This window comes from Bactrocera neohumeralis, unplaced genomic scaffold (assembly GCF_024586455.1).
Source record: "Bactrocera neohumeralis isolate Rockhampton unplaced genomic scaffold, APGP_CSIRO_Bneo_wtdbg2-racon-allhic-juicebox.fasta_v2 ctg100, whole genome shotgun sequence".
In the NCBI taxonomy this organism is placed as follows: Eukaryota; Metazoa; Arthropoda; class Insecta; order Diptera; family Tephritidae; genus Bactrocera; species Bactrocera neohumeralis.
This window is the reverse complement of record NW_026089625.1, coordinates 670,862-698,202: the sequence shown is the minus strand read 5'-3', so window position 1 is coordinate 698,202 and position 27,341 is coordinate 670,862. Positions and strand designations below refer to the sequence as shown.

Sequence of the window (27,341 nt, the reverse complement as noted above, 5' to 3'; positions counted from 1 at the left end):
CGACAATATTAAAAACTAATAACGCAATATGTTGGGTTGGGAAGTTGAAGGATATTTTGAATATGTTTATTTATGAGCTTTAATTTGTCATATTAACAATTTCTTGACGAATGTGGAGTAAAAAATAAAACGCAGGCATACTTTTTATTTTTTTTTTTTAATTTCTTAGAAGGTGCTTTTTCACTAAGATGTTTCGATTTTTACTTGGAATATTTTTTCATTTTATTGGTGATTTTTTTCACTACTCATTATGAGTTACAGATTATTTCTAGTTTGGAAATCGTTTGCTTTTCTTTCTAATAGTGGCTAAAATTGTAGTTTCATATATATTGTATACTGAAAGTTCTTGCCGATTCAAATATTTTTTCTAAGAGTGGTTAAAATTTTTTGCTTGTTACTGAATATAGGGTTATTACCTGTTTTAATATCCCACAATAATATAAGTGTACTCGTATATAAAACAAATAAATAGGGTTTCTTCTTAATAATTGTGTATTACTATATGTATTTGAATTTAAATTGTTGTTCTTTTTATAGGTTTTTACGAATGATGTTTTTCCGTTTGTTGGTTTTTTTTTTTTTTTTTTTTTGTTTTTTGTTTAAATACCATCACTAACTTATGTTTGTAACTTGTATTTCTATATATCTCGTTTAAGTATAATTAGTCATTCTAAGTAGAATACATTAAACTAAGTGCTAAATGAAACAAAGATTTTTTTCTTTTTGATTCGCAGTCTAGATGTTGTTGACCGCTAGAAACTCTTTAGAGTTTATTTTGGTAAATTTGGGCAACTTTCAATATCAATCAATTTCTTAATTATAATTAATCTTAAGCTCAAGCAGCTACTATTATGCATTTAATATGTATGCAAAATGCATAATATAGCAATTTAACATGCAAGTCGCTTGGAGTTTACATGTAATCATAAATCTATACTTTTGGTAACATTATTAAAATGTAATATTTTGAAAAGGTATTTAAATTCTATTATTTTAATAGTTATGCATTGTAATTGATAATTTTTGCTAATTCTTTTGTTAATAATATCGTTTATTATAATTTGAGAGCCAACATTAACTTACGTTACTAAATATCTAAATATTAGAGATCTCAGTAGTTTAACCTCATTGAATTTGACTTTGCCATCTACTCCGTTTTATAATGTTTAACATTTCCGTTTATCCATAATTAATATTTGTTTTACTCGTGGTTATCACTGTGATATTTCGTGGTTATAGTGCTTTCAAAAGAACGTTTCCTTTTTCCTCGAGCATACCTGCTGAAATGTAACAGTTCATATAACATCCTGCTTTCATAACACGATTAAGCTTACAGATTCCAAAGAGTATATTTTCTATTTTAATATTTGTAACCTCTATGAACTGGTTTATATTTCTCAGTAGAATTAACATTAAATTTTCGAGGATGATGCTCTGACAAATACTATACTATATCGGCTTAAAACGAACTTCAGTGATTATTTTTTAAAGAGTTTATGAGCAAAAAATCGTGCCAATAAAAAGTAAGACTACATTAGTTTTTGATTACAGGTAGAAGAGATTTTTTTTCTATATCAATATAATTATGAAGTACTACACGCTTCAAAAACTGTGTTAATATTTTTTGGGGACGCTGAATAAATTACAATTTCTAATACAATTGTTTTTGCGGTATATGTATGTATTGTTATTTCTTATACTGAATAATTTCAAGTATATATGTATATGTTACGCAGAAATGTGGAGATGTAAATTCAATCATCCTAGCTTACCAGCTCACCTACACGCTCAAAATCATCACCACAGATTTCACACATTCATGCTGTGGCTGTTCGTGAGTGTTCTGACTCCTCATTAATACACGTTTCCTACCCTATCTCAGTGATATATCGTATCGCGCATAACAATTGTCGCACAACTGCACAAATGACAACATTACTACGGTTAATTTCTAAGGCTTCATAAGAGCTTTCGGCAAACTTATTACTGCTTTGATTGTTTGTGAAAACAGAAATTCATTTAATATGATCTGAAAACAATATGGGTATATAGAAATGACATACATATGTATACGAAATTTTCTAAATTAAAAATACCATATATTAGCTATTTTCTTTGTTCTTCGAATTGTTTGTCGAATTAAATGCATATTTATTTGCATAGATTAATTGTCAAAGCTTTTTTGTTATCATATCTCTAATCGATTAACATCAAAAGATGAAAAAGTTTCCATCTATGCGATACAACTTTCAACGTATTTGCTAATTGTGTGTTCGAATTTTGTAAAATGAGCCATTGTAGAAGTAATTTAATAACTCTCCATTACATCCATCCCATTTAAAATCTTGGCTGTTAGTTTGTGGTGATATTTTGGCAGTTTTTTCGCAAAATCTTTCGCTCGTTCTCACTGCCTCTTCGTTTTCACAGTCTGTACATCTGTAGTTCAATATTTTGACTGCAATCAAATATTTTTCGCTTCCTAGCCATATTTTCGATATTTTATAAATATTTTTCTCAGCTGCTTAGCCTTCAATTTACTTTATCTCCTTTATTTAAATAAGCATTGACCTTCTTAACATATAAAGATATATTTTTTGGTTCTGAGCTATTCTTAAGTAAGTTTTCGTACAAATTTCCCAAAATTCCGGAAACTTATGTTTGTTCAAAATAATTGTATTATTCAAGAATATAGATTTTGTTTATGTAGATAGTATTATGCATATACATGTGTGACAATTATATACTTATCTTGTGACTTAACCAATTTAAATATATATTTTCTCTACGTTGTCTGAAATACTTTTGTAATAACTTTAATACATTTTAAACTGATGTAACTTAAAACTTATTGGTTATTTCATTCGGTTTCATGAATTATCTAATCACAGAAACTAACGGTTTCAGAAAATCAAATCACACCTTTTTAATATGGATAAAGACATTTTTCTTTTACACCTTACACTTTTCCGTTGTGTCTTTTAATATTTACTTACTAAACGATTGTTGTTTTGATTTTTCATGCTATTAAATGTTATCTTAACACTATTTTTCAGCTGCAATTAACGCTCAATTATCAGATAGTCATTTTAATGAATGTCGGAGTAACTCCGGTTCTGATTTATTTTTAAACTATTACTATTTTTTCGTCACACATTATTATTAAAATTGTATTTTTTCGGAATGATTACATTTGTTAACACACATATATTATTTTTATTATTATATTCAAGATCAAATATTTAAAGTTGTTATATGCTTCCACTACTTTTTATGTAACATGTCTTAATATTTTAGTAAACCTACTTTTACTTATTATTTCGTATTTTTGTTGCTTGTTGACTTAAAATTATGACGACTCTTCCTTCGTGTTGTTGTTAAGGATGTGTATTTTTAAGTTTTACGTTTGTTGTACTCATCACTAATTTGACATCTGTTTGTCAACTACTTTTTATGTGTAAATGTCGGGTTTGTTTTTAATTGCAGTTGTATTTGTTTGTTTTCTTTTTATCTTCATCGCCAGCCAAGTTCAGTTATTTTACTGAACTCCAACTTATTTTCAACACACTTTCTTCCACTTCCTTTCACACTTTGGCTTAAAGTTCTCGAATAAATTTTATTTTAATAATAAATAAGTTCATGATAACCTGGTAAAAAACGAAAATATCTACTATTTTGTTGGTACTGTTGTTAATTCAATGTTTAACACAAGTATGTATGATGTAAGAAAATTGAAATAGTATAATTTGTAAAGTTACTTTATGTTAGGTGTTGTATCGATACATTGGCTATGGTTCTTTTAACTTTAAGTACTCATAAAATTTTTATTTGGTGTTATTCCATTGAGTAACTTTAATATTTTATTTACGAAAGCAAACTAATAAGTTTTGTGAGACATTTACAATTGATAACTCTTAAAATTACTAAATATTTTTAGTGCGCACATATACCAGAAGGACAACTTCTTTATATTCTGTATATATAATATGTATGTATGTGTATATAGTTTTGTATATATTTACTTACGTTTTGGCCACCTTTTCATTATAATTTATAATTAAGTTTCATTTTATTTACTCATTTTCGATGAATTATACGATTGCGAGACATTTTCGAATAATTTGATGTTGAATTAAGTACATGACTGAAGCTATCGAATTGCATACGAATATTGTTGTAATTTATGTTAAGCTATAATTAAATATAAATTATGTTGTTAATTTGCTTTCGCCTATTTATTATTAATGCCTTATTTGGCCTTTTCAATAAAATGTTAAAAGTACATACATACTGTTTGAACTATGTTGAAATTGTTTTCTACTTTCCTCATTTAATTCATTAATAATATCGGAAACTAATAAAACAGTGAGAAGAAATGTTATACATATGTAGCAATCCAATTAAATTGCGTCACAAGTAATTTATAACATATACTGAAACTATGAGCCATATACATATATACTACATATTGAAACTAGTTCACTGTTTTTAATTTTTTTTGGTAAGATTTTATAAAATGTATTTATTACCTTTCGTTTTGACCATACTAGTATGCAAAGAAAGTTTCCTGATTAAGCAAGCAAAAATGCTTACGGATAAAAATTTCGCTTTGATGTTTTCAGTAAAGTAATAATTTAAAACGAAATACATTTGAAATAACACAACTGACTTTTTGTTTTTAAGTAAAGTTTTAATAGCTAGTAAGATAGCTTCACAATGTTCCAATAGCATTTCATGAATTCATTATGGAATCTATGATTTCAATATTAATTTTTGTTTACTGATAGGCACATAGCGCATGTTGAATAAATCATAGTGAATAATCTTCCTTGGTTTAGCAAAGTCAAATATACGAGTATTTATATGTATGTATGTCGAAGTTTTATTTTTATAAAAAGTTCTGAATATCAAAAATCGTAGCATTGGCTTCATACATCTTTCTACGAATATACTATATTTTCCCAGTAATAAGTTTAATTAATGTAGGTAATAGAAAATTTCAATTTAAAATGTGTATAGTGAACACGTATTATTTGCTTTTGGTTACGGTGAATGTGATTTGATCGCGTGAAAGTAGAATGCAAAAAGTAATATCACTTTTTCGCTTAATTTCATTTGTAAGGCTGCATTGTTGAAAATGAATTAAAGTTTTTAATTACATCATTTCCGCGTATAACATTGTGTTTATTATGCTTTACTCAAAAATAGGGTGGGATAAGGGTTGTATCTTTTGTATTTTTCCATCACCAGATTTTTAATACTAATGTTAGACTTTTACAATTAAGTATTTGTAATATATCCTCAAGAACTACTTATAATAATACACATATTAGGATTTCTAAAATAATAATTTCGATTATTTTGAATTTTTGGTTGTTTGTTTTTATATGGTTTCATATTTTATTTACTTAGGAGAATTAAGAATTGCTCTTATATTGGGAAAATTTGAGGTATACGATAATTTTAAATAAAAAATAGCACGTGAAGATAATATAAAATAACAAAATTTTTAAGACTAAGTAGCTTAAAAACTTAAAAACATGAAACTAAAGATATTTATTGAACGTCAATGGCTACGATGATTTGTCAGATTTCATTTGAGTATTAGTTTTGGATTGGTTATTTTGTAACTAGTACATCTCATGTACATATATTAGATTCAGCGAAAAAATAATCTATGTATGTTTTCGTATTGTTAAATATATTGTATGCACATATTTAAACTGAATACATAATGTTTTCTTAGCCTCCAAATTCAGCTAACGAGCTTAACGAATAGCTAAAATTAGTTAGAATCAGTTGCGTTAGCAAATCCAGCAAAGAGAAATCGCTACCAACTACGTTGACGAAAGATGTTTATCCATAGCTAATTTTCCAGAAAATCGTTAAATTGTTAACCTAAAAACCTACATACGAAAATTAATTTCAGTACTTATAAAAATAATTTTGTTGCTTACTGTAATCTTCGAGAAAGTGTTTCATAGTAGAATTCCCAAAATTTACCGTGGAACCACATGAAGAAAGCGACAATGTGTATAAGAGTTGGACGTTGTACAATTTCTCGTAGGGTACGACGTTTTAACTGGTGAATTAATTTTTGGGTTTTGGAATGCGAATACTCATGCAGATGTTGATTGTAATTTAAGTTATAATTTTGATAGTAATAATTGTTGTTATTATTGTAATAATTATTACCATAGCTACTACATACTGTAACTGTTTCCTCATTTAGAAAGAATTCATCGACTTCATTTTGTTCCTTTTCGCTGTAGTCTTCTGTTATTCTTTCTCTTTCAACCCCATCTACACCGTCCTTTAATTTTAACTGACTTTCCTGCTGTTGAATATTTTCTGGATGTAAGGAATTATTATAATCAGTTATTTCTTTAAAACAGTTTATTTTATTAAGACTATCTGAATGTTGCAGGTTTGCTTTGTTGCTATTGTAGTCATTAATTGCATTTTGTGGTTGTATTCTTAATGGTTGATTTATTTTATTTTCATTCCTTGTTTTATAACTTTTATTATTGACAAAATTTTTCTGACTAGTGGTATTATTGTGGTGATTGTAGTAATAAATGGGATACTTGTGAATGTTGGTATCATACTGTTGCGGTTTACGATAATATTACATAAGAACGCATTTTCCTTTTTCAGCCCAAGGATTGTTCTTCTTATCCGGGGCATTAATTAGAGGATCATTTTTCTCATTTTCCTCGATGAAAGATCGCATTCTGGAAATATGAGAAAACGAACAAGTAATTTATATAGTACAATACTTAGAAGTATGCAAAAAATAAATATATGTAAGTATATGTTGCTATCATAATACAATATGCTTCAGAGATTAGTTTAACAAAATACATCCTTCAAAATATTTGTATTTCCTTAAGGTTGCCCCGAAGTTAGTAAGACCCAGAAGAAAGCATCGGAGATCTTAAAAAAAAGGGGTTAAATGAGTACAAGTCGCCCCCTCTAAACACACACAACATTCTCCATCTCAACACACTACTCCACAAGGCATAACATTTTATGTGACACTACAAAACAAATAATTCAGATCGAATCACTATAGACATATGTATATCTTTTTTCCTTACTAAGTAATCTTAATTCGACTTGTAGATTTTTTACATCAAACAACATGGCCAGAAATCGGAAGCCGGTTACGATTTCATATTTAGTTATACCTACAATTCACCATGCAGCCCAAGTGGACGTTTTTCTTGTTAATAATTACATGTGTATGTTAAATCAATATTTAAGCATATATTCCAATTATAAATATCATACTTTAAGGATTTAGTATTCGTTCTGCTTTCCAGTATTGATTTGTTTTTGTTAATATCTTTTACTTGTAATATTTTATGACAATCCAATTTTGGAGGTTTTGACTGTTCTTCTGTCAGAAGTTAATCTGGGTGCTGAAAGGTATTTGAAGAAAACTAAAGCTTTTCGATTGATTTATACTCCCTCTCGATCGGCTTAAAGCACCATATTAGTTAAATAATAGCAAAAAATACCAGCAAAAAAGCACTGCAACGTGATTAATAGCCATTAAAGATATGCTGAACAGCCACATTCTTTAGTTATTTTTTCATCTCATGTTACCACAATTATGATTTTTGTGTTCCTCACTCTCCTGTCAACTAAATTCCACTTGAATGTAAATATTTGCCATTGGTCACGTTTTGCCAATATTTGCTTTGAACAAAATCAATGGCCTGATGATGTGTTACCACTTATCCATTTATGTAACTATGTAGTTAGTGCGTATTTCACTCTATATATAGCACCTATAAGCAGATCGGCATTAGAATTAAAATTCAAATTAACTGCAGTAATACGAGGTACTGAAGGCATCTGGTAGTTAACCGCAAAAATATTTACTCAATGCTCTAGCGCCACATAGCTAAGCTGACAGAGAAAAGTAGATATATGAAATGTACATTCGATATTCCCAAAACTCTCAAATCTTCTTAGTGTCTGTCTTCAAATGCAAAGATGTTCTATTATCACTAACTATTTTACCAACCTTATCTGTCCATGTCTTATCACCCATAGGCAAATAGGCAGCCATGGCTTATATTGACCCACTTTGAATTAAACTATGCCGCTTTAATATTACTTGAAAGTACTAAATTGTAATGAACACGATTTTATTTTTATTATTTATATAAGAAAACTCTGATCGAAATATTGTATCAGAAAATGTTAATAAATTTATGACTTTATCAAGAATAAGCAAGATAATTATGATGCACTTATTTTATTTGTAATATTACCTTATTTTAATATATTCATCTCAATTCATTTAACTTTGAGTTCTTAAAGTATAAATTGACACACTAACACTAAATCATCTATTATTATCAACACTGCTCGTATTCGTTTCATAGATATACTATATGTATATTAAGTGTAAACTATGTGGTGATAGCGGCCGTAAGGTGATGCTTTTGTTAAAACGTAGAATAAAAACATCAAACGAGGTCAAACTCATTGACCTCATCATTGAGTATAAAGAGTAAAGGTATCTTAAGTTTGACAAAAAATAATGTATGTACTATGTATATGAAATACATAACAAATGAGAGGTGGTTACAAAATGCTGTGCCCTAAAATGATGCAAATTTTACTCTTTTGGTTACTTAATGGTTTATGAAACTGCAAAATCACGCTCATTGTATGCTTTCTCTTCAAGCTCTACTTTGTGACGTTTTATAAATACAAATTGTAATCAAAAATAATAAGATTTAAGTGTAGTAATTTACATTTACATATGTAAGAAGTTCGAAAACCAAATAGAAAACAGTATATGAAATTCTTATAGTATATTAATGTGCTGGACCTTTAAGTGTAAATCGACATTGTAAAAAAATTATACTCTATACTTTTTAAGGCTTTGGTGCTAATTTAAGACCTATGAGTCTTGGTCCAAAAGCATGTCGAACGAGTGTTTTAGCTCGTTGGCCGGTATGGCCGTCAGTATGCCGATGCAAGCCTTTTGAATGGACTCTACGTCTGCATAACGCTTTCCTTTCAAAATGCAAATGTATTTTTCCGAAAAGGAAGAAGTCGCACGGTGCCATATCAGGTGAATACGGGGAGTGGTTAATGGTTAAAATGTGATTTTTGGTCAAATAATCGTCTTTCGAATGTTGGATTCTAGCAGTTTTTGGTCGTCAGTCAATTTGTGCGGAACAAACCGTGCACACACCTTTCGTAAGCCCAAATGTTCGGTCAAAATGCGATACATCGATGTTTTGGAGATGTTCAATTCCATTTCCATGAGTTTCAATGATGATTTCGGCTGAGTTTTGATGAATTCACGCACAGTTTCGATGAAATTTCCGGTGATCACGGATTTTGATTGGCCCACATGTTGATCGTCATTTATTTCCTCACGATCACTTTGAAAACGTTGAAACCACTCGTGCACTCTGCTACGGGATAGGCAATCATCGCCATAAACTTATTTCAACAATTGAAACGTTTCGGTAAAAGTTTTACCAGTTTTAAAACAAAATTTAATGTTGGCTCTTTCTTCGAAGCTCATTTTCGTACCGATAACACAAACATACTGACACTTAAAACGCAAAAACTTCACTTCCAATCTATGAAATGTCTCACTGGACAATCGATAAAGATAGCAGACTCTAACGCACCAGTCGTCAGTATAGATGGCGCCTCCAGGGGGCGCTAGAGTCAAAAAGTACTGTTTACTTTGGAATGCACCTTGTATATGCGAATTGGTTCCCACTGGTACGGTAGCTTTTTGATATACAAACTATATTAGAGAGAGCTTATCCCAAACTTAACGAAAACATTTTTGTAACCACGCCCACCTCCCACACAACTGTTATTTTACTACTAAAAGTGCGATAATTCTCTAACGAAAAATGTCATAAGTATTAAATTTAACCATAAATGTAACACATTAGGTTCGCATATGAATTGATATATAATTGTACAATAAGTGGTTTAGCTCTAACTTTTGGGAGACATATTTTATTTCATCAAGTGCTCTACCATTTCGAACCACATTTTGCACATGCCTATTGGGAAACTATATGAAATAGACAATTTCTCCCAGTATGGAAAATGGGTAAAGTTGATTTCGCCTCATCTCCAAACATCTAATATAATGATTTTCGAACTCTCGGTTGACCGTCAATGAAATATTTTACAATAAATAAATCATAAGCTTGGATATATTATTATTTAAAGAGGTATGATTGCTAAGAAACAATTTTTACTATTAAATAAATATTGCAGTAAATTATATTTCAATCAATACTAACTGTTTGCTATGTGGGCCTTTATGTAAAGGTGATATGCTTATTTTTCTATATTTGATATTAATCAAAGTTTATGAACTTTAATACACAATTTTAAATATTTAATATAGTATAACCAAAAAATATAACAAATTAAGAAATGAACGAAAAGTTATGTTGCATTAGCCTTGGCATTTATTACAACAAAGTATACAATTCATAGCGAGTATTGACTACAATTGATGTTACTTAAAGTAAATTTTTTTAGATAAAATTTAATCAGGTTATAGTACATATAATAATATATAATATACATATGTATATAAATATGTTAATTAATTTAACTAATTAAACTCAAAAATATTAATTCGTATTCTAAAGCCTTTTGAAACTTAGTGGCAAGTATAGCATAGAAGGCACACAAAGCGCTGAAACATATTAGAACTCTCGTTATGTAAAATTTAATCAATATTCTGATTTTTAATTTATTCGTATATGCATTTTAAATCTATGAGATGGTATGAGGTAGTTAAACAAATTTAGTCAAATTAATACAATTGGTATGAATTATGTTTAGCTTATGTGTTTGTTATTCTTTGTATCTTTATCACACACATTTTGTAAAGAACTTTTGCCAACTTTTATATATTTTGTGATGAATATAGATAGTCCAATTGTAGTCGATATTTTGTCTGCTAAAATATGAATTGCGAATGTATACTCATTATATACAAATTTTGAATATTCGAGCGATTCACAAGTTAATACATAAACCATAGCTGGTATGAATCGAGGGTATTGTACACACACCTTACTTTTTTGTTGTACAGCTTTAAGGTATTCAAGCATATTTTTAGGCGTGTGAACAAAATACACTACACAATTTCACATACAAATTTCCATATATCAAATTTGTATTTGACATAATTCAGCATATTTTTATTTATTGCGCATATAATAAAACTATTTTCCAAATTCTAAGAAATAAATTGTCTCAAAATTTAAATACGATACTCACTCTGCAATACTTTTAGATAATGGCCATCGTTCCATCGAAGCCTGGTACTTCATGTTCTCAATTTGCTTCTTTAATGCGTCCCGATCCATGTTTTGTAGAGCACTGGGATCCATGACGGCTGAAATTCATCCACATACCACCCCTGGAAATTTTTAGAGAAAAAAAGATGAGAGTACATACTATGAATTGAGTGCAAACGATTATATTGAGAGTAAAATAATAAGTGTAGTTATTGTTGGAATTGTGTTACAAATACAAATATTTTCCCAATCACGAATGTATGTACAAAATTTCAATTTCCCAGGCGCGCGCAATACAACACTCTCTGGACTTTTACCGCTCACTCTAATCATGCTATTCTACTTTTCCCTGGGCCAGTTTTTAATGTGTAATTCTAACCGTATAACGCACGCAACCACTTACCTTATGCATCATATTTTATAGGGTATATTGTTTTATTATCCGACTATGCATTATTATTGTACATTGTATATTTGGAATGCATATATAAAGAAAAAACGACTAATGTCACTCAATACTTAGTTCACTAAATCATGTAAAAATAAATCGGGTTGTTCAAGAATACACAATATCCTTTGAAATATCCTACATTGTTACATATTTTTGGAACCACACCCACTGTTACTGTTAAGTTTCTTGTAAACCATAAAGCTTATAACATAAATCGTGGCGCTTTACAGCTTACGAACTCTCTTGCTGTTTTAAATTTGTTGGAAACTCGTTCGGAATTTCTCTCATAATCAGAACTCTCCAATTTTTCTTTTAATTTTATTTAGTTTCTTAATTTGTAAGAATGGAGCTCTTTTCTGGATAACTCTTAGAATAACATGGACATAAACCGGCAAGGAGTCTAAATCTACTCATGCAAACAACGTGTGCCAACGTCCACAGATATGCTTTCTATAGGTTAACCCGGGAAAATTTTTGTTGCCTTGCAAGAAATCTTCAATAACACTTCAACGAGATGTCTTACATTTAAATACTATACATACATACATATACAAATTGTACAACATCCTGCAAACTATGGAGTTGGAGCCATAACAAAAAAAAATTATATTTAAGCTATGAAACATTTTAGATTTGGTAAAAATTTGCCCACTTGAGCAATTCAGTATATCATCATAGAAAGAATCGGTTCAACAAATTATCCCTGTTTATACACTTGCTTCAGTCCTTTACGTATGTACATATATATTTGAATGAACAAATATATTCAGATGCCTGGATATACCAGTAACTAAGCCAGAACATGCGCAATGATATGAAAAATGCAGCATGGAATTGAGAGTGAGTGCAATAGTAAAGTACGGTGATTAAAATCACAATATTTTTATACAAATCAAATTTGAGACTTCGAATTCTAATCGCAAGTAATTGGCGGAAATATATAGATAATGATTAAACATAAATAAGATCTACCCATTCGATAAGCAAATAAATAAAAGTAATGCACATAAAAAAAATAATTTCTTGTATTCAACATCTACGACCTCAGATGACACTAACTAAAGCTCTCAATGTTACATATTTCAATTAGAGTATCATTCGCACTCAATATACTTTTAGGTATAACATTATCTTTAACAATGTTAAATTAATTTTCAGTAATATTTTAGAGCAAACATTTCAAATAACGGTCAAATTATTACTTTCCGAATATCTTATTCCGTAAAATAAAACTAGTTAATGACTCAATTCACCAATTTCAAGCAAGGGAGAAATGTGAACTCCTCTTAAAGATATGTACAGTTGTGTTCAAAATAATAGGAGTACATCACAATAAAAAAAAATACAAAGTTATGTTTTTCAACACACACACTCCTATTTTTGTGAACAGCGCAATTCAGTGACCGACACAGATTTGACTCATAACATTGCAAATAATGTAAACAGCTGAAGTGTATGCTTTGTGTTTTACTCGCGAAATACCGTTAGAGATATTTCGTGAATAGTGCTTGACGTTCATGTTCTGACTTGATAATTTTTTTGGGTTAAAAATTTTTCTTAGGGGCACTCCTATTATTTTGCACACAGCTGTATGTTAGTCGACATTTCCTTTGCGTTTTCTTGGACATGAATCAGCGGTTTGCATCCAACGGAAAATGTTTTGTTAGTTATTTCTGATTTAAACAACCTTCAAGTCTAAATCCTTGCCTTAATTTGGATCGCACAGTTGAATAGAAGTTATACGCTGTAGTGGTCCGATTTAAACAATTTGCGAAGATATATTGTCTTTTATACAACAACTTGATTTTGATTTTGGCTGATGTGAACGAGTACCTACAAGTACAAGTACTTGATTTGGACCGATCATTTTGTATAGTAGCTACATATATGCTATAGAGGTCTGACATTAGCAGTTTCGACAAATAAGCAGTTTCTTGGGGAACGTATGCAAAATCTTAAAATCAAAGGGACTAGTTCGCGTATATAAAGGAAGATTTATTTCGAGGTTTCCGTTTTTATAAAGAAGAAAAACAGAAACTTTAATTTTAATGGGGAATTTTTTTATCATTCGAAACCACATTCTTTGGCATTTATTTTTCTTCTTCTTCTTAATTGGCGTAGACACCGCTTACGCGATTATAGCCGAGTTAACAACCGCGCGCCAGTCGTTTCTTCTTTCCGCTACGTGGCGCCAATTGGATATTCGAAGCGAAGCCAGGTCCTTCTCCACTTGGTCCTTCCAACGGAGTGGAGATCTTCCTGTTCCTCTGCTTCCCCCGGCGGGTACTGCGTCGAATACTTTCAGAGCTGGAGTGTTTTCGTCCATCCGGACAACATGACCTAGCCAGCGTAGCCGCTGTCTTTTAATTCGCTGAACTATGTCAATATCGTCGTATATCTCGCATAGCTCATCGTTCCATCGAATGAGATATTCGCCGTGGCCAACGCGCAAAGGACCATAAATCTTTCGCAGAACTTTTCTCTCGAAAACTCGCAACGTCGACTCATCAGTTGATGTCATCGTCCAAGCCTCTGCACCATATAGCAGGACGGGAATTATGAGCGACTTATAGAGTTTGGTTTTTGTTCGTCGAGACCTGCACCTGTTGCCAAGAGTTATCCTGCGTTGGATTTCCAGGCTGACATTGTTGGTGGTGTTAATACTGGTTCCTAAATAGACGAAATTATCTACAACTTCGAAGTTATGACTGTCAATAGTGACGTGAGAGCCAAGTCGCGAGTGCGACGACTGTTTGTTTGATGTTAGGAGATATTTCGTCTTGCCTCGTTCACTACCAGATCCATTTGCTTTGCTTCCTTGTCCAGTCTGGAGAAAGCAGAACTAACGGCGCGGGTGTTGAGCCCGATGATATCAATATCATCGGCATACGCCAGGAGTTGTACACTCTTATAGAGGATGGGACCCTCTCTATTTAGTTCTGCAGCTCGAACTATTTTCTCCAGGAGCAGGTTGAAGAAGTCACACGATAGGGAGTCGCCTTGTCTGAAACCTCGTTTGGTATCGAACGGCTCGGAGAGGTCCTTCCCGATCCTGACGGAGCTTTTCGTGTTGTTCAACGTCAGTTTACACAGCCGTATTAGTTTTGCGGGGATACCAAATTCAGACATCGCGGCATAAAGGCAGCTCCTTTTCGTGCTGTCGAAAGCAGCTTTGAAATCGACGAAGAGGTGGTGTGTGTCGATTCTCCTTTCACAGGTCTTTTCCAAGATTTGGCGCATGGTGAATATCTGGTCGATTGTTGATTTTCCAGGTCTGAAGCCACACTGATAAGGTCCAATCAGTTTGTTGACGGTGGGCTTTAATCTTTCACACAATACGCTCGATAGAACCTTATATGCGATGTTGAAGAGGCTAATCCCACGGTAGTTGGCGCAGATTGTGGGGTCTCCTTTTTTATTGATTGGGCATAGCACACTTAAATTCCAATCGTTGGGCATGCTCTCGTCCGACCATATTTTACAAAGAAGCTGATGCATGCTCCCTATTAGTTCTTCGCCGCCGTGTTTGAATAGCTCGGCCGGTAGTCCGTCGGCCCCTGCCGCTTTGTTGTTCTTCGAACTTCTTCATGGTCGGGTAATGGAACGTCTGCTCCATCGTCATCGATTGGGGAATCGGGTTCTCCTTCTCCTGGTGTTGTGCGTTCACTGCCATTCAGCAGGCTGGAGAAGTGTTCCCTCCATAATTTAACTATGCTCTGGGCATCAGTGACTAGATCACCTTTGGGGGTTCTACAAGAGTATGCTCCGGTCTTGAAACCTTCTGTAAGCCGCCGCATTTTTTCGTAGAATTTTCGAGCATTACCCCTGTCGGCCAGCTTATCAAGCTCTTCGTACTCACGCATTTCGGCCTTTTTCTTCTTCTGTCTGCAAATGCGTCTCGCTTCCCTCTTCAACTCTCGGTATCTATCCCATCCCGCACGTGTAGTGGTCGATCGTAACGTTGCGAGGTAGGCAGCCTGTTTTCTCTCCGCTGCGACACGGCACTCCTCGTCGTACCAGCTGTTCTTTTGTACTTTCCGAAAACCAATGGTTTCGCTTGCAGCTGTACGTAAGGAGTTTGAAATGCCGTCCCACAGTTCCCTTATACCGAGTTGTTGACGAGTGCTCTCAGAGAGCAGGAGTGCAAGCCGAGTAGAAAATCGTTCGGCTGTCTGTTGTGATTGCAGTTTCTCGACGTCGAACCTTCCTTGTGTTTGTTGGCGTGCGTTTTTTGCTGCACAGAGGCGGGTGCGAATCTTAGCTGCAATAAGATAGTGCTCCGAGTCGTAGCGAGTGTAGTGTTTTTTTGCGTGGCGGGTCCCAAACCCAGCGTACAACCCTATGTAGGGAATGTTGCGCCTTCTCACATTAGCTCGCCTTCGAACGGATGTTCTTAGGCTACCCAGAGGATACTTGGTCAAAGACCGGAAGTAGTGAGCTGCTTGAGCCATGTGTAAAAGAATCATTTCTGGCCACTCCCAAGTGAATAGCGATCAGAGAACTTTCCTCACTTGCTTGAATTTCTACACATGACTCCATCCTCCAATTTATTTTTCCTTCTGGATATTACAACTATTGTGGCAAACTTAATATACTCTGTTCAGGGTATTAAAAGTAATGTTAATGTCTGAACTGTAGTATCTAGCGCACTATACTTACTTTAATCAATATCTCAAATATTTTATCCGTATAAATGTTTTTAGACGTATTTATATCCATTTCAGAACCTTTATCGCATAGTTTGTAAGTAGAATTAAAAATAAATATTTGTTCCTACGGAATACGCACTACGTAATCATTTATACATTTATATAATTTTCGAGCATCATGTATGGGATAATTAATAGAAATAGAGAGTAGTATAACAGTGAGCGCCTTTTTTCGCTTAAATTCTGAATTTCATTTTAACTTTTAATACACTAAAGAAATTTTGTGCAATACAAGGGTATAAATGTTATCAACATTGCAGAAATGTTAAATGAAATGTATATGTTTAATGATGAATATAAAAACTCATTGTGTATGAAAGTAGAGAGTCAAACGTAAGCTTTCAAGCAATTTATGCAAAAGACAGCACAGAAATGTAGGAATCGCAACCTAAAACATCTTAATTGGATTAGTTGTCTCTGTTTTGGTTTTTTAATGGCATATCGACAATTTGAGTATGTATACATGTAAATTCGGCCTATGTGTACATACCATTACCTCAAATCAAACTAAAGTTTTTTATATAATTACGCATAGAATATACTAGTTTAAAACTAGAATTTCTTAAATAAAAATAAGCCACTCAGGAAAACACCATATCATTTCATAAAATACGTATATATTTACACTTATGATCTCGATAATTGATAATTGTTGCATGACTCGCCTTTCGTAAAACCATCTACTATACGTAATATCGTTTGCAAAATTTATAATATATGAAATATGGTTTTTGCATTGAAAATCTAAAATCTCTCATTTTAATGTATTTGGTTATATTTTGAACTTATTAAAACGATAATTTAATTATTCGAACATATTAGCAATGTTACTATTAAAAGTATTCGTATTTGTTTTATTAATTTTTTCTGTGAATAGTTATAACAAATATTAGAAGATGGAGATAATACTAAAATAATACCGTTTAGAAGTCAATATTTGATAGGAAGTAAATATTCAAGATATGTTTGATCTATCGATTCGCCAAAATATTCTCAACTTCAGAAGTATTTCTGGCAATTTCTGGGATTACTACATTCTTATTTTTTACATTATATATAAATATGTCACTCCTTAGAAGGAGAGATCATTGTTAAAACATTTAATTTTCACAGTTTCATGGTACTCTTTCAATTTGTCAAATTTTATTTATGAACAGATTTTTATGACAGATAGTTACAATTAATAAATTTCAGAGTGGACTGTACAAAATTGTAATTTTGATACATTTAGCGCAATGAGCTTTTTTCCAAGCGTCTAGTGCGAGAGTTAGCGGCATGCGGCATCAAAAATGCTTGGCAGCGGTGGAGCACACTCAGAGCCCGCCCGGAAGTTAAAGTAGAAAAATTTATTGCGGACGGAGTTTTTAACGGTCCATTCACATATTTATACAGTCTTGACTGAAAAGATTAATGGAATTTTTTTGAAAATTCCTTGGATGCGTTTACAGTCTCGTTTGCATTAACATGAAAATCACTATATTCGCAACAAAAAAATATATTATATTTAAGAACTTTAGAAAGATGTCGTTATAAAAGTATACGTAAATCAATTTTTATATAATAACCCTATCTCGTTTAATTTAAGAGAACAAACCCAATATTGCTTTGGAAAATGTTAAGATACTATTACGAATAAAGAAATTAATCCTCCAGATATATTTTTTAAAGATTAGATCCGCATTAGATATTTGAAATAACTTACCACCTATTAAAATGATTAACAGCTCACGTACTTCCGAAAATTCGCACCAAAACAGTTTACTGCTTAAATACAAAAATTACAAAATTTAAAAACTATTGCTTCGAATATGTATTTTTGAAATTTAAAGTTCACGATGTAGTATTCTAGCAGCAATTGTATGTCAAGCGGAGAGCTTTCCTTAACTGTACTGAGTCTCATACGTTCTTTGTACACTCTATATGCGTTAATTTAATAAAAGCACATTACCGAAATATGTATGTAATTCAATACTTATACAAAATTATAATCAAATTAGTAGCATGAACGTATCGCTGGAGGCACACAATTAACAGTTATCAAACGACCGCCGACTGACTGCTACACGAGTCTAGATGGTCTACAAAACTCAAAACTACGACGGCGCAAAAGAGCGCGAAAAATCGAAAGCAATAAAATTAAAAATTGCTTTAGCAATTTTTAATGGTGTTGCCTTTAAGGTTGTTCGCCCATATATTCACCCATCACTGCAGCATGTACATATATGCTACTGTTACACCATTACTGCGAAGATCGATTGTGGCAGACATATAAAATGTAATATATATGTCTGTAGTAGTCAGCTTATACACCAGCCGGGTACCTGCTGGTTCCGTAGAAGTTGAAATTTGTGGAATAGAAAGAACATAGACAACACGGCACGAGTTTGAATATACATACATATGTAGACCATGAAACTACATGGCAACCAACAAATAGAATATTGCCAATGCAAGACAGAGCTTTAAAGCGCCTAGCAGTGAACCTTAAATGACGGCATTTTGTTACATGTGTATATGAATGTGAAATAACGAACTACATTTGCTTTCGAAAAGAATGTATGCGCTTTTAAAGTACTTTTAAAAATGGGACTGAAACGTCGCTCAACAAATATTAAAAGTATGAACTGAATGTGCTAACTTTTCTGACAGTAACAACGGTCTCTCATAGGTTGTTGATGTAATTATATAATACTAACACAGCATTCAGCAAAGTTGTTTTTAACATCTTAAACTAATATTAACATACATACATATATATATATATGTCTGTGTGTCCGTTCGTGAAACAGAATTATGTATGAACTTCATACAACGGTTAATAACTATCAAAATAAGTCAGAAATTAAGTGCGCAACTTTTCTTGAATAAGTGTTAAAATTAGAAAAAATGGTTCAGGACTTCTGCTAATTTCCATTATTCTGGTTGACTTTATTAAATGTACAGGCACCCTTACATTATAACGAATGTATAATTACTAAACAATTTAATTTTTTAATATAGTTTTGCACATACCTCCAAACATTTCACACGCATTTAATAGTTACCATTTGGGTATATCGTCTCCTGAGATGCAAACTAAAACCATTTTTCATAAGTTTAATAGAATAAAAAAATTTATATATAAAACACATATTGAAATAAAACTTTAATTTCAGCTATAATTTGAAGCTTAAAGTTGTGTACATGTAGGTAGTACGATGTAGTGTTTCGTAATATATCAAAAACTGGATTTCGAATTTTTATGTTACTTTGCTTTTCATTTTAGGTTCGAACTTCGCACTATCATTTTCGTTATGAAGGTATCGTAGTTAGAATCTTTATTTAGCTTTGTATACCTACTATGTATATATTGCGTACAAGATGAATTATCAAAATATTTTTTATAAACAATAAAATATTAATTATACTAATCCAAAGCACGTTGCAGCACCGCGAATACGCGATAGGTCATCGTCATTACCTAGGGTAAGATAAAAAAAAATTAATTACATATTTTAAATGATTCGATAATTTTCAACTTCTCACAATTTGAAAGGTCGCCAGCGATATAGGTTGAAATCCTTTTGCGGTCAGCCGGGCTGGTTTCTGCGCACGCGCAATTATGTTAAATAATAAGGTTTTGTATGTTTGCGAGCCATTATACCAACGGTTTTTGTATGCACATAGTGCTAAGTTTTCACTCTAAAAGTATAAAAATAATTACGACACGTATATAAGTTCATAACCCTGTTAAATACGTTAGGGGTGCAATAAAACTGCTTGCTGCCTATGGAATTTTTGGTAAAACATGTAAAAATTTGTAGATGTTTTACCATTTCACTAATTAAATGTTTTAATAATTTAACAATTGGAGGCAGAAGCACCATTACACCCGATAACGGAATAATTGCGATTAAAGGAACTTACAATGGTAATCAGCTTCTGTCCATATTGACATACCATAAAGAATTGGGCAACAGTAACGAAAAAGAAGCTGAGAAAATTTAAGAATCCGAAACCAAAGCCCTCCAACTTCAGTTGCACAACAATTATGCAAAATACGGCACAATTTGATATTAATTTAAATAATAGAGTTGTTCCAAAAACTTCATTTAGTTCGCTACAAAGGCTGTAAATTAAAAATTTTAGTTTAAATATTAATACATGTAATATAAAAATATATTACCATAAGTTAGTAGTACTCATTCACAAACCGAGAATTTATGTTCATATGGTATAATGCATATTTGTTTACAGGCATCATATTTTATGTGAGTGATTACAAAATAAAATATGTATGAAATATAGCTTACTCCAACATTAACTGATGCTTTCTTATCCATTCCATCAAAAATTCACAATCTGCCTTTGAGTTATCCATGCTAGGCTCATAAGCTTCCAGTGAGGATCCCAAATATTCCAGCTGCATACAAAATTGTCCCGCAAAAGTGCACACATATAAATCCGTTCCCAAATTTGTTGTTGTACAAAAATGCCCGTTTAAGTATTCCGAAATATAGATGAGAATGTAATAATGCGGCGTACAATAGTTAAAGTTATATGACATTGGTGTTGGATGCAAATATGAAAATGCTGCTGCAGCATAACCGTAACGAAATAAATCTATTATGTACATGAAAATTGACTGGAGCATTGGCCCAATAAGTATCGAATTAGTTACCGTTAGATAAGAAACAATCATTATACGGGCACGTTTAAAGCTGTATTTATCCACTTGATATAATTTTTGTTCAATAGACGTCATTGGGTACTCATTAGACAGAGATTGGTAAATTACACGAAGACGTTTTGCATTCAGAAGAAATACAAAAAATTTCACATTTGAATCAATAGCATAAGATATATATACACCTAAACGAAAGCTATTCAAAATGTCACCACTTAAAATCAGTTCACGCAATTGGAATAGCATATAGATGCGCGTGCATATACCACTTATTGTCGTAAATATAAGAAATGCTTTCATTAAAGCCTGTCGCCAATTTGCTCGTGGCAATTGTTGAAAATCATAACCCACTATGCGATATAAAGCATTAGGAAACCAAAAAAATTGAACAAAATCCATTTTATTCGTCAGTTTAGTAGACTATATTTGTTTTGTTTTCACAGCAGCTAGTATCAAATCGTTAAACACATATGTTGACTAAGGGGTCCTTTATATATATTTTTTAGAGTATAATGCACATTAATTATGTGGCAAGCTTGTGGTTATTGCATTTGTGGTTTTTGTATATCTTTAAAGAAAAAGAGCATTTTAAATGAATTAGTGTTTGGAAAAATTCTGATTGATCAGGACAACGTAGTATTTATAAATATTTAATATGAGTACATACATACATACATACATAGTATATCAACAGCGATTCGCAGAAACATTTGCACCGAAGCAATAATACCCTTCACAAATAAAAAGAAAACTATATTACAAGAACTTTGATCGGTCAGTTTGTATGTCATCTACTTATATGATAACAAATTTAATTAATTTTTTTGAGTAAATGTAGCTGTCATACATTCGTAAACTTTTCATTTCACGAGATGTATTCACGAAATTTTGCGTGGGCTACGCAAAGATAAATTAATTAAAATTAATATTTTATAATATTGAAGTATATGTATGTTATCATGAGAAATTAAAGAATTTTTAACAAAAGTACTTAAATGAATTAACTATTTATTTTTCTATTTTATACATATTTTCTATTTATAAATTTTGAAGATAAGGTTTTATATAATTGCAATTTCATTTTTTTCTGCACTTACCTGAATCCTTAAAAATGATGAAATAAAAATTAATTGATGACCTTAAATCTATAAGATTAAAATTCATTGTTAAGAAAATCGAAAACAATTTGAGAAATACAAAATATCTTTAACTGTGCAATAATTCTTTACACTCACAAAAACTCATGAAAAGCAAAGCATCATCAATCGCTTAGTTTTAATGAAGTAGACAGCAATTAATTTGAACTTTTTCCATTTCATAATCCTTAAGAAAATGGGAGATTCTAAAACATTTTTTCGAACACTTTATTTATTCTTTACTGAGTAATTGAAACACTTGCATACATGCGTATAATTAGGCATACTATTTCCTTATGGTGTCAAACTTTCGACGGCCCTGAAAATTTATTTGTAAAACCAAACACTTGACAAAAGTTGGCGTATTCAAGAATAGTTCTTTGGAAATATGATCTGCGATTATTAAGGTGTTTTCAAAAAAAGTGTAAAGGTTTTTAACGCATTGCAAAACTAAGTAACTGATTTGATTACTCTATGAATATGCAAAATGAATGAGATTGCGCTAAAGCTACTTTAAATTAAATTAGGTATTTTCCATATTGATCTTCTTGAAGTGAAGTTGATTTACTTTTGGACTATTAGCTATTACGAATACTATAAAACTGCATTGTATTATTGCAATATCCAGAAATATTGAGCATTAAACTTATATTGAAGAGTTCTTGAAAACAAGTTTTAAAAAATCGTATTTTTTTTAAAACACGCTTTTATAGAAAAATACATACTATGCAAACCAGTTGTGTATACAAAGCTAAGCTTAGGACAATCAATACTAGAGCAATTCTTTAGTCTAAAAATTACGTGGAGACTAATTACGTACGATTCTGATACAAGACTGACTAGAAAATATCGGTTCGATTTAAATTAGGATGCCTGACCCATTTATGCTTATTTATATACTCGTTTATAATGCAATGTAAATATACATGTATGAATAATATATGTATTTGTGTTGCGACATAACTTCATTTTATTTTTATTTTTATTTTATTTTTTTAATTTTCTATAAATTTCTATCGATGTTATATTTTTAAATATGTATGCATTTCTCAGTAGTAATTGTTTTTTATATGAAGAAGTTATTTATTTTAGTGCGCATTGTTTTATAAGTTAATTCCAAATTTCAACGAATGATCTAGTTAATATAATAATATATAATGCATTTAAATACATAATTAAATACACTTAATAATTGTGTTCTACTAGTTCAATATGTAATATGTACTTGTATATACTCGTTCGTGTTTAAAGTATTATTCAGGCCCAGTATAAGAATATCTACTTTAAGTTTATAAGTATCTTCGCTTATTTTACAAAATACATTCGATCGTCGTTCTCTTTTATAATAAGATATATTAATGAACCGCAGAGAATGAATTAATTTGTATTATTTCATTTTAGTTTTTACCATGCATATGTATATACATACGTGTATCTGTAATTTAATACATTTATTAATAATCGCATGACTATTTTTATAAAATGATGCACAAAAAGTATACATATATTTAATTTATAATAATTAGAAGCAGTCAACATTTTGATTGCTAAAGTGGTTTTCCGGCTTTAATATCTATCAATGTAAGATTTTACATTTTTGTAAAACAAATTAAATTTCTAAAATAACTCAGAATTGTATATTGAAATATTTAAAGACATTTTAATAAAGAAAAAATTCCTAAGAAGGGAATCAAATAAAATTAAACTCATTTTAAATTCTCTTCTGGGTATAAATTTTGAAAATAGCTCATATGTATATTCAAAATTTGTCATAAACATAGGAATATTTATATCCAGTTGCATATATTCCAAATATTAGTTAGTTTTTATATTTATTGAAGTTAAATAATTAATTTTATCTTAAGATTTGGATGTTTTTCTTGTCTCGTTTTTCTGGTTCCTGTTTTTGTATGCGGTGTAAAAGTACAAAAGTGAACATTTACAATAACAAGTTCTCACCTTGAGTATGGTAAATTTAAATTACCTTATTTTTTTAATTTTATTTGTATATTTTTTACGTTAGTTTCATATGCGGTCGTAAATGATTCTTCGTTAATTATTTACTTCAAGATATGCGACTTTTTGCTATATTAACGATTTCTATTTTGCATATGCTTGCGTTTTTTTATATTATCTAATATCATTTTTGTTACTGTTATTTCCTTAACTTATCATATTCATATTTTTCACCTTAACCATTTATTTTAGAAACTTGTAAAATTAAGTAAAAAATTCCATACATATAGACATGTGTGGATTATTGTACGATTTGTTGTTTATTATTTCGTATTTCCATCTCATAATCCTTATTTTGTGTAATAAACATACTTCTGCAACTGTTGTATCTGCTTTATGTATATTGAAAATACGTACTCGCGTATTATATTTTAATTAATTAAAATGGGACCTTATTGCCTGCCCATACAACTATTTATGAGCAATTGATTGTAACTAGCTGTATATTTATTTTTATAAACTAACAAATTCTGCAAGCCAATAGCATAAAATTTATTGAAATATTAGATTTCATAATTCATCTACAATCAAATTCCCCTGCTACTATTTCAGCAAATGTTATATTAAAACACTGAAATACACAACGTCAATAGGATAGTTTATAGGTGATATCAAAATGCTTTTAATACTGAACCTTAGGCTCGTTTTACACATATTTATATATTTAAGAAATCATGTTTGCCTTAAGATAAATTCATTTTTTGGTTATTGAGGAAAATAGTATTACGTACGTACGGTAGGCTGAGTTTTTAAATGCCATAAGAAAGTTTTGGGAACTTACATATGTAAAAAAAACCGCCGAGCTTAAAGTTTAAGTTATTAAGTACTTTTAGAGTAACTATTTAATGTTGCTTGATAGATAAGTTTTAAAATTTATATGTGCTTGGGTTATTAATTAATGAACTTCTTAATATTAACTACTTGTTCAAGATGATTTTCCTCTTTAACTTTTGTATTTACGTCTGAATAATTTGAAATATGTCTTTAATAATCTTTCTATTTGTAATAATTTGTTATAGAGGAATGTCAGTTACACATAACAGTGAAAAATATAAGACAATAGCACGATTGTTCACAACACATGTTTTTGCTTAAGTCGACCATTTGTATACATACATACATATATATGAATTACCAAGAACTTCTTCTATTTGGATCATACGCCATATGGAAACTCCAGCAAGAGAAGTTTTATGTCGGAAATCTACTAGGAAGTTCTAAACTTGCATCTGACATTATAAATATTTATAGTGATTTATATACGTATCTATATACTATATAGTACATATTTTTATTATCAGTATGTGAAAAAGACATAGCAAATAATTCATTATGTTATACAAGTGCATGAAAAGTATATGTACGTAGTAGTTACATCTTCTTCATTCGGGAAATTTTGACAATCCTGTTTTTTTGAGTAGCAACGTATAACATTGTGAATTAAAATGTAATAAAATAAATTTTTAGAAATTTGAATATGTTTTCAAAACCCTTTTAATTTTACGTTTGCACTTACTGCCTTTCGTTTTCTCTAATATTAAATTTTAAAGCATCTCTTTTATCTTGGTGCTCTTTTTTGTGTTGTATTTTCATTCCTAACTTTTATTACACATTCGTATATTATTATCGTGGTATTTATGTATATGTAATAGCGTCTTTTAATACTTAGCTATTTTTAGTAAGTATTTAATTTATATTTATTAAATAGTCCTAAACCATACAGTATTTGTTAAACAAAGAATCCTCCGGTTTTATTCGCTTTGAGTTTCAGATGAATTCGGTGTATCTTTGGTTCTTGTAAACTCACAAACTTTCATTCGTTGTATTCGAAATTTTTAAGTACGTTTTGGCGGTTTTCGAAATTCTAATCCGATTTTATAAGAAATTGAGTATACAAAGAAAGTGAAGACTAAGTTTTGATTAAAAATGTAAGAAAATATGATTATTAATAAATAAAAATTATTATTATAATTATAATAGCAACCTTGTATGCGCATTCTTTTGTTATTGTACTTCTGCTGCTAATTTACAGTTGATTTAAATCTTCTCCCAGTACTTTAAGTCAATGTCCGTTGAATTTTTATGCGGATTTCTTGGCCATATCGTTTAAAGTAAGTCACATTGCAGTTAGAACAAATTACAATGCTAATGTTTTGCACAATCGGGATTCTCACAAGAAAAGCCAAATAATTGTGTTACTTTTTAATATGTGTGTATGTATATGTAAGTACATAAGTAAAGTATGTGAGGTGAGGTGTATATGCACATAACATAATTAATTAATATAATAAACATGTATAAAAAAGTATGGTATTTAATAATACAATAATTAAGGTGAGTACCAATTATTTTGTATATGCAAAATACAAATGTACTTACATAAGTTAGGTCCGTTGCAATGTGTATCACTTTATTATTTTTTTATATCAAATGAAGAATAGATGTTGTTGAAAACGACTCTTCACAAGTTTAATGAAGGGAATTAAAAATGAAACTTTTTGTCTTGAGAAATAAAATATTGAAATAAAACGTATTTATTACCTTCCGAAACTGTACTTTGAAATTTGTTGTATGTTATTTGTAGAATTTATTTGTTAATCATGCAAATTTCCTCATTTTGCGATTTTCATGTGGTATTCTTTCTCTGTGGCTACGTTTCCAAATGTTATGAATTATAACTCAATAACATTAGAAATGAATACATACATGAACAGAAAAAAGTATTGTTATCACTTTTCAAAATGATGCGCAAGGACTAGGTTGTCATATCTTTAAGCATGTATTTTTATAATTCTATTATTTATTCATAAATAGTTTATATTCTCCTTACTTTGTATTTCACCTAATTTTTACAAAACTATTTTTGAATTTTTTTTTACATATTAAAAAACAAGCATAACTGAAAATCCTGAAAAAACGTAGGTATAACTCTCTTATGCAAAACAAGTAGGTAATTTGTAACAACTAAGTATTGTAACAAAATCATCATTATTTTTACAACTGTGTTAATGATAGAATCCGTCTTATTGAGCAGAATTCAATTTACAA

General features: G+C 30.6%; 2 protein-coding genes across 2 annotated transcripts; both read right to left on the bottom strand.

Moving 5' to 3' along the window:
- Positions 1 to 507: 507 nt before the first annotated feature.
- On the bottom strand, positions 508 to 18,387 carry LOC126766366 (guanine nucleotide-binding protein subunit gamma-e). Its single transcript, XM_050484158.1, has 4 exons — positions 18,178 to 18,387; positions 11,296 to 11,437; positions 5,955 to 6,731; positions 508 to 5,903 (listed from the first exon to the last, which is right to left on the bottom strand). Exons 2-3 carry the CDS (start codon positions 11,406 to 11,408, stop codon positions 6,626 to 6,628), a joined length of 219 nt encoding a protein of 72 aa, XP_050340115.1. The 5' UTR covers positions 11,409 to 11,437; positions 18,178 to 18,387; the 3' UTR covers positions 508 to 5,903; positions 5,955 to 6,625.
- A 986-nt stretch (positions 18,388 to 19,373) lies between these two features.
- On the bottom strand, positions 19,374 to 21,569 carry LOC126766365 (odorant receptor 49a-like). Its single transcript, XM_050484157.1, has 4 exons — positions 20,768 to 21,569; positions 20,382 to 20,583; positions 20,001 to 20,156; positions 19,374 to 19,935 (listed from the first exon to the last, which is right to left on the bottom strand). The coding sequence occupies exons 1-4, from the start codon at positions 21,538 to 21,540 to the stop codon at positions 19,882 to 19,884; spliced, it is 1,185 nt and encodes a 394-aa protein (XP_050340114.1). The 5' UTR covers positions 21,541 to 21,569; the 3' UTR covers positions 19,374 to 19,881.
- Between the last annotated feature and the right edge of the window lie 5,772 nt (positions 21,570 to 27,341).

Excerpts from the sequence above, each read along its gene's own strand:
- LOC126766365 (XM_050484157.1), bottom strand. The coding sequence starts at position 21,540 with ATGGATTTTGTTCAATTTTTTTGGTTTCCTAATGCTTTATATCGCATA. Across the intron at positions 20,584-20,767 it reads AAGCATCAGTTAATGTTGGA|CCTTTGTAGCGAACTAAATG; the intron begins GTAAGCTATATT and ends TTTAATTTACAG. Across the intron at positions 19,936-20,000 it reads CGCTGGCGACCTTTCAAATT|GTAATGACGATGACCTATCG; the intron begins GTGAGAAGTTGA and ends ATCTTACCCTAG.
- LOC126766366 (XM_050484158.1), bottom strand. The coding sequence starts at position 11,408 with ATGGATCCCAGTGCTCTACAAAACATGGATCGGGACGCATTAAAGAAG. Across the intron at positions 6,732-11,295 it reads TTATCTAAAAGTATTGCAGA|AATGCGATCTTTCATCGAGG; the intron begins GTGAGTATCGTA and ends TCATATTTCCAG.